Source organism: Merops nubicus, unplaced genomic scaffold, assembly GCF_000691845.1.
Source record: "Merops nubicus isolate BGI_N331 unplaced genomic scaffold, ASM69184v1 scaffold31904, whole genome shotgun sequence".
In the NCBI taxonomy this organism is placed as follows: domain Eukaryota; kingdom Metazoa; phylum Chordata; class Aves; order Coraciiformes; family Meropidae; genus Merops; species Merops nubicus.
The window spans coordinates 1-8,180 of record NW_008602766.1 but is presented as its reverse complement, the minus strand read 5'-3'; the positions used below and the strand labels follow the sequence as shown (position 1 = coordinate 8,180).

The 8,180-nt window shown below is 46.5% G+C and overlaps 1 protein-coding gene across 1 annotated transcript; it reads left to right on the top strand.

Moving 5' to 3' along the window:
* Nucleotides 1-4: 4 nt before the first annotated feature.
* HMGXB3 (HMG box domain containing 3) lies at nucleotides 5-8,172 on the top strand (the record flags this gene model as incomplete). The annotated part of the gene is made up of 10 exons (XM_008938471.1): nucleotides 5-160; nucleotides 1,524-1,825; nucleotides 3,271-3,398; nucleotides 3,889-4,020; nucleotides 4,291-4,475; nucleotides 5,007-5,226; nucleotides 6,302-6,435; nucleotides 6,830-6,946; nucleotides 7,343-7,552; nucleotides 8,098-8,172. Coding segments are annotated over 10 exons (1,659 nt in total), but the record flags the coding sequence as incomplete, so codon positions are not given.
* Between the last annotated feature and the right edge of the window lie 8 nt (nucleotides 8,173-8,180).

The following is an 8,180-nucleotide window of genomic DNA, read 5'->3' as shown; positions in this document are numbered from 1 at the left end:
TGTTATTCAGGATCTGGGATTGGCAACATCACGAGGTAGAGGGAAATGCAAGAACCCCTCTTGTAGTTATGTGTATACCAACAGGCACAAGCCACGAATCTGTCCAAGCTGTGGATACAATCTTGCCAAAGACAGAGCTGAGAAAACAGCCAAACCCTTGGTAAGGTTTGGAATAGTTTCTTATCAAATGGCTCTTGTGGGGTGGGCAGGGAAGTACCTTAGTTTGCCAGTGTCAGTGGGAACATGTTAATTTGTTTCCGTTATGTTAAGATTTTCTAACAGAATAATGTGCTATTGGAAATACTTGTGATGAGGTTTGTACTGCCCAGCTGCTGCCACAGTGGTGTTTCAGGCTGAGAATGAGACTTGAGTGCACTCAGTTCTACCACTGGATGTCTCTGTAGCTTAAAAATGCTTACGGCGTGGCTGCGTGCTGGGGAAACCACCCCTGAAGGCACATTTGTTGTGTCAGCTTTGCTGAACTTCAGACTTCATCAAGAAATTCCCAAGTATGCTCTGCTTTGTGGTCAGTGTGTGGCTAATGTCAGTTCAGTTGGTACATCTTGTTTTAGAGCTTCCTATATCTGGGGGTTTGTAGTGCAAATTTACTTCCAGCCTGAATTTATTTCTGGATGTAAGGTTGGTTTCTTTTTCTGTTGTAGCAGGGTGCTTTTCAGTTGTCTCTGTTCTGCATGGATTAAATGATGGATTCACATTTTGTTTCTTATGATTTATTTTTTTTCATTTGAAATTTCAAAGCTTAGCTTTTCTCATATGGAATTGTTTTGTTTTTAAAAAATAAGAAAAGGAGATATCCTGTTCTAGCTGATATGCCCACTCAGCATACAGACAGACTGCATTTTAGTTCTGTGGTAATATAACTCATCCACTTGCCTTTTTTCATTCTGAAGAACACAACTTTGTGTGTTGGTTTTTTTTTTTGTTGTTTTTGTTTGTTTTTTTTTTTAAAAAAACCATCCAACCAACCAACCTGCAGTGGCCTGTGTGAAACTCACACATAAGCAGCTGTGTAAGGAACAGCAGCATGCTGAGCTCAGCTTGCATGTTGAGAGGCTTGTGCCTTGTCTCTTCCCCATTTGTTGTTTGCTTATTTTCTGGTTCTAGATGTGCTTAACATTCCTGTCACACAGTTCATTGTTTGTCTCTGGGCTTTGGGCTGGTCATTGATCTCCCTGCTAGGTTAGACAGAAAACAGGTTGAAGTGCTGGCAGAAGAGCTGAAGTGATTAAGCAGATGAGCCTGGTTGTGTTTGTGCTGTTCTGAGCCACCCAGAGTTTGGTTCTCCTGTGCCTTGTACACTTTGTCTTGGTAGCATAGGTGTGTTGGGGAGGAGTGTCTGCAGACTGCAGTTACCCATTTAGTTGATTAGTGTGTCCTGTATGTCACAGCCCCAGTCTGCAGGTTACGAAGGTTTCCTGCCACCTTCTGTGGCTCCTTCTGGGCTTCGTAACATTTCCTCCCTGTGCTCGCCTAGTTGAACACGTGTTTGACTTGCTTTCTAGGAGGTCCCTGCGGGTCAGCCTGACGTGCTGAACCCCAGCGAGCCCCTGAGCCCCTCCCAGAAGGAGACCCAGCGCCAGTCCACGCTGCAGCTGCTGCGCAAGGTCCTGCAGATCCCCGAGAACGAGTCGGAACTGGCCGAGGTCTTCGCCCTCATCCACGAGCTCAACAGCTCCCGCCTCATCCTGTCCAACGTGAGTGAGGAGACAGTCACCATAGAGCAGACCTCCTGGTCAAACTACTATGAGTCTCCATCTGCGCAGTGCCTCCTCTGTAACAGCCCGCTGTTCAAAGGGGGACAGAAGTAAGATTCTGTTTTGGACTTGTGACTCTTTCGCCCTCGTGCTGATGCTCAGTGTTCCAAGCGTGCCTGAAGTAACCTTTGCTTTAGCCCCTGGTGCAAGCAACAGGGAATAAGCTCCATGTGTGTGAAAGGGGTTTAGCTGGGTAGGGAGAAGCTGCTTCTGTTTCTCCTGTGTGGTTTGTCCTAGTTGCATTTCTGTGCAGCAGGAGAGCTTGATCAAAGAGTGACTGCTAAGGCTAAATGTAATTTTTATTTTTTGAAACAGAATCTTTTCATTAGTCATCCTCCTTTATTTCCCAGTCTGATGTTTTGAAGCTGACAGAGGCAAAATTGTGGGATAATGGTTGTGCATTATGTGATTTCCCTTCTCTCTCTCTTCTCGATCTGAATGTTTCCTGTGTAAATCTCTTTGCTTATGACATTTTCCTTCTTTTCATGGCTTAGTGTGGGCTTGAGTGAATCCTTTTTGGAACAAATATCCAAACTGAAACCTGAAAAACTTTCAGAAACTACCAGTGTATAGGCTGGATTACCTTATCTAGTTTTGTATAAAAGCCCAAAGAGTTTCTCCTCGCTGAGTCTGCAGAACATCCTCTTGTTGCCAAAAGCCTGAGCTGAAACATTTCCCGTGGCAAAATTTTGGGTAGTTTACTGTTGTGTTTGTTTCTTCAACAAAAATGATTTTCTGGATACCAGTTATGGATATTTGCTTTGGTCAGGCTTGTACTAATTGGGATTTTTCCAGCAGAGATGCTTTTTATACTCAGTAATTTCTGCAGAACAGTGCTGTCTTGCACCCTGTCCTGCACCTTGTGAGTTACCAACTTGCACGTTGTAAATCCTTGTTTCTGTGCTGGGCTGCTTGGCAATGCCCTGCCTGTGGGACTCTGGTGTGTGCCTCTGTAGGCTCTGATTAAACCCTACCAGTGGGACAGGGCTGCCTTGGACTTGCATTCCCGTTTTCTCAGGTGGGCACCTGCTTTTCTGCCACTAGGGCAAAACTGGCATTCTCCTGTCTGAACTTCCTCCTCAGCAGCTGTACTGCAGAGGAGCAGCCCTTTCTGAGTCTGTGTGCAGGGGCAGCTGTCAGGTAGAATGTGTTACTAGTCACCATTTGTTGCCCCACAGGAATAGAGCTGATGCTTCTCCTGGGGCATCTGGTACCATAGATTTTCTCCACCTCTCAAATACTATGTGCCCCAGCTGTGGAGCTGGAGAGATGCTGTAGTGTATGAAAAGAATGTGAGCAGTGACCTGACTCTGCCAGGGGACTCCATTTTAAAATGTAGCTGTGTGTTTTTTTTTTCCTGGTGTGAATTGCTGTGAACTGGCTTAGAATGGCATATTGGTGAGCTAATCTCAACTAGAATGTTTTAAGTTACTACAGGACTGGACTGAAAAACACGTTGGCTTGACTCTGAGTTGTCCTTTGCTGTCTGTTACAGTTCCCTTGCTGGTCCTCAGGAGTGCTGGCTGCTGACAGCCAACAGATTACAGGTGGTTACAGCTCAGGTCAAAGTGTGCTTGAACCTGCAGTGTCTGGCCCTCCATAGCTTCACTGATATTTACACAGGTAGGACAAATGTCAGCATACCAACTTAGAGCATGACTAAAGTCTGAACCCTTCAAGAGCCTCAGGACTGTATCAGGGCATTGTCTTTGTGCAGAAAAGCCTGTTCCCTGCCCCAGGGAATTAAACTTGAATTAAGTTTAAGTGGGGTGTGGAATTCTGCAAGGCAACCCCTGAAATCAGTCTGCAGGGAGCTGTTCCTCACTGACTGGTGAGACTCAGTGGCAGTCACTGTAAGCCTCCTGCAAGGCAGCATGGAGCTGAGGAGATGGGTTGGCTGCTGCTCCTTGTAGGCTTTTAAACTTAAAGGCAAGTCTGTGAATGGAGCTAATCTTGCTCATGTGCAGCAGGAACAGTCCCAGAAACACTGGCCAGCTGTTTCCATTACCCTCTGAACTGTACTTATATGAGTGTGTTGTGATCACTAAGGAATATATTTTTTTGAGGAAGATCTGGAACCCCACAGACAGTAACTGTCTTGTTTTAACCGCAGGTCTTTTCAATGTGGGTAACAAGCTGCTAGTGAGCTTGGATCTTCTGTTTGCAATCCGAAACCACATCAAACTTGGAGAGGATCCCAGAGTGGCTGTTGGCAATATTCTCGACTCTGTTCAGGAGCAAACTGGTGGGTTTTCCTTCTTGATTTTTACCAGGACATGTACACCAAACTGACCTGCTGATGATTGTTAGGTTATAAAAAAGGCAAAACTCACCCCTTCTGGTGTGGTGTGTTTCTGTTAGATCACTTCCCAAACACAACAGCACCTCTGTGACTAGTTCTTTGTAACAATTCTCTGGAGGACAGGTCTGGTTTTATTCTTTGTAGGAGAGTTCTTCTGCCTCTCCACCGACTTAAGGAAGTGGAAGCTGTAACAGTGGTCTGTTGTCTTTTCAGTAAAAAGCCTGAGCCCTGATGAGAGGGTTCAGCTCCAGGAACTGCTGTGCAATGGCTACTGGGCCTTTGAGTGCCTAACAGTCCGGGATTACAATGACATGATCTGTGGGATATGTGGCATAACCCCCAAGGTGGAAATAGCCCAGAGGAATGCGGAGAATGTCCTGGCACTGAAAAATATAGAGGTAGGCTTTTCACAACCTTCACATCCTGTTCACGTTCACAGCAGATGATAATGACTTCTGCTGACTCTGGTCTTCATAATGCACGATAATTACACGAGAACTTTGTGAGCAGTTTTCTGCTGAGGCCTGGCAGGAGGATGTGGCCGGAGTGGCGATGCCTGCACTTCCCCTTAGAGGTGTTGATGTATGGTTTGGGGAAAACAAGATCCTCTGACCCTGGACCACAGCTTCTGTCCAGCAGCCTCTGACAGTAGGGACTTTGGATGAGAGTTTCTTAACTTGGCCTTCTTCCTTTGACAAAAAGGCTTTTTTTTTTTTTTCCCCAACAGTACTTTCCTTGAGGTGCTGTCTTCTCTAATAGGGGGGAAAAAATCCCTACTAGTAGCATACAGCTTGTCTGCCTTTTAAATAAGTTTTGACACTCAATGAACAAAAAGTGATTGTGGGGAACTCTTGGAGCCTGAAGTCATCTGACAGAAAACTAACTACTACTTATTTGTATCTGATCAGTGTGTTTCTTGCTCTTTCTAGTTTACTTGGCCAGAATACTTGCCACCAAGTGAAGTGAATGTAGAAGAATTCTGGTCCACCATGGAGACAGAGGTGATTGAGCAGGTGGCTTTTCCTTCTAGCATCCCCATCACAAAGTTTGATGCCTCTATTATTGCTCCTTTCTTCCCTCCACTGATGAAAGGAGCAGTGGTGATCAATACTGAGAAGGACAAGAACCTGGATGCACGGCCGGTGCCAGGTAACTGTTGAGGTTGTGCTTATTAAGCAAATGCTTTACATGGCAGTGACTTCAGTCTTTTGGTGATGTTCAGAGTTGAGAACCAATGATTACATGACTCTTTAAAAGCTCTGTCTGCTGAGAGAAGGCAAGAACTCGGGGCTGAATTCAGCTGTTCTCAGGATACTCAGCAGCAGCTTGAGCTTTGGCCTGCCTGGTGGAGCTTGAATGCACTGGTGTGTTCTGATGCATTTGAGACATAAGTCCTGCACCCCAAAAGAGATAGTCTGACTGCAGAGGGGAGCTTGCAGAACTTGAATGCTAGTCAGTATTTATTTCATGCTAGACTGATAACTTGGAGTGTGAAAGCTGCAGACAGTGCTTGGTATCCCCATATCACAATCTCAATGAAGGGTGAATAAGTTTTTACAGAACTTGAAAAAAACATCAGGAAGTGGATGTTGGTCCTGATCAGTGTAGTCAACATTGAGTATATCCAGGGCATTGACTGCATGTTAGAAGAAACCATGAGATGAGGAAGCTCAGATGGATGACAGCTAAACTTAGTTAGCACCTGGTTCCCTTAACAAGCTAGGTATTAGGTATAAGAAGGAAAACTGGCTTTGCAAATTTAACAAGTATGAGTTGGCTTTGCAGACAGGACTGCAGCTGTTTGAGAGAGTTGAGCTGCAGAAGGGCTACATGGGCTTTCATGGAAGTGGAGCTCCAGAGGGAGAAGCAGGGAGGAGATGTGAAGGGTAAGCCTGGAGCTGTGCAGTCCAAAGGCTGCAGTCACAGTTCTGTGCTCTTATGTCGCTTGTTTATCCTCAGGTCAGTCCAGCTGGTCATTTAAAGGTTACAGACAACAGGGTAGACAAGGGTTTGTGGAGTCTGCAGCTCTGCCAGGCTCAAGCTGGTGACCTCACCAGCAAAGGGTTCAAGAGAAGTGTGGGCTCTGACACTTCAGGACTACTCAGAGCTTTCTCTTGCTGGCAGTTGGTTGTGCGGTCTCTGCTTCTAGTGTCTTCTGAAGAAATTATTTTGGTGACTTCCCTTCCTAAGAATGAGTGCTGAGACTTGTTTCCTGCCTTTGCAGGTAATGGGAGTGTCTTGGTGAGGCTCCTTCAGGATGAAATCTTGAAGCTTGAGCTGATCAGCTCCTACAGTGAGGAAGAGCTGCAGAGCTTTCTGACACAGTGTAGCATCCCCTGGGAGGCTTCAGACACAAAGGTAATGACTTGTTTGCACACATCCCAAGCCTGCAGGAGTCTTCCTGCCTTTCCCTTGTTCATGTGTGCCATCCTAGATAATGAACATCTCCTCTGACTGTGCTAAGGGCTGGGGTGGGTTAGAAGTGAGTGCCTGCAGATTATAGGATAATTTATAGATGGTGAAATAAATTGAACCTTTGTGGGCTAGAAGAAAGGAAGCCTGTAATTACCCTGTCACAGGCTCAGCACCATGTAATTGCTTGTCATCCTCATGGTGCTGAGTGTGGGATTAGGAAGTTATTGGATGAAGTGCAAATTAGGATTTGGGAGAATTGCCCACAGCCTTCTCCCTCTCTGGAGGAGTCCATTAATTTTAGGAACATACAGACTTTCTGTGGGCTTGTCTTTTCTAGGACCAGCTCTGCTACTCCCTGCTGGCTCTCTATGAGTTTGTGCAGAATGGGTCAAGCATCACACCAGCCTCTCCTCATCACACAGGAGGGAAAATCTACAAAGTGTGTCCACATCAGGTGAGGAAGGCTGGAGTCAACAATGTTTTTTCTTACCTTGCTGTTCACTATTATTTGATTTACCAGTGTGGAAGTCCCTCATTAAGTAGAAGGAATGGAGTGGGCCTCTCTGAGCCCTGGGCATGAAATGCACTGCCCTGGAGGGCTTGGAGTGGAGCAGTCCTGCAAGATTAACTGGTGATTTGGAGCCTGGTTTTGATGTTGCTGCTGAGGTGGAGTTGAAAATCACCTCCTCATGAACAAGCTAAAGGGAATGTGTGTGAGGAGGAAGCAGAATTATCTTTAGAGAAAATAACTGTCTGGAATACCTGAAAGGAAGCTTAATTTTTTAAGACTTTTTCCCCTATAAATTTTCCATTTTATTGTGCTGTTTGATGTTAATCCTTTTCTTTCCAGGTTGTGTGTGGCTCAAAGTACATAGTAAGAGGAGAAAACGCCCGGGATCACGTGGACTTGTTGGTTTCCTCCCGTCACTGGCCTCCAGTGTATGTTGTTGATACAGCCTCTTCAGTGGCACTGTGTGCAGACATCTGCTGGCCCGGCCTGACTGCCCAGATGTGGGGGAAGAACCAGGGCTGCTTCTCTGACCCCATGGATCCTCCAATGGTTAGTTATGTCTGCCTTTGTGCTCTGCTATGCCAGTCCAGTGTGGAAAAGTTTAAAGTGACATTTAAAAGAATAAATAATAATAAAAAAGTCTATGTAACCTGCTCTGAACCTCAAGAGCAATGTCTCCTGCCTCACAGCCTTGCCAGCACGTAGCTTCTGAGTGTCATGGAGTGCATTGCTCGTTGCTTGAGGCATTGTGTGAGGTTCATGCCCCTTAGGAGGAGGAGCTGTGCTGGAAGCGCATTGGAATGGTTCAAATTGTGAACCTTGGAGCGTGTCACTCGTTCTGATGCAGCAGCTCACTTCTCTTGAGCTCCTGCTTCTGAGAAATGGGAGGGGAAGGGGGTTGCTAGGTTATCTCTGAGGGCAAACAAGTGAGGAAGGAGGGACAGAGCCACCTTTGTGGCCCTTGGGGGAAGCCTAACCCAGCCCTCCCTCTCTCTGGGGTCACGGTGCTGGTTGGGCTGAAGCCAGGCGGTGGTTTTGGCTCTCTGTGGGGGAGCCCCTTCTCGTTCTACCTGGCGCGTGTCTCTGTCTCCCAGTACGTCTCCTGCCCCGAGCTGCTGGACCAGCCCTGCAGCGTGGACGTGGCGGCGGCCGAGCCCTCCCTGCAGCACCCCGTCAC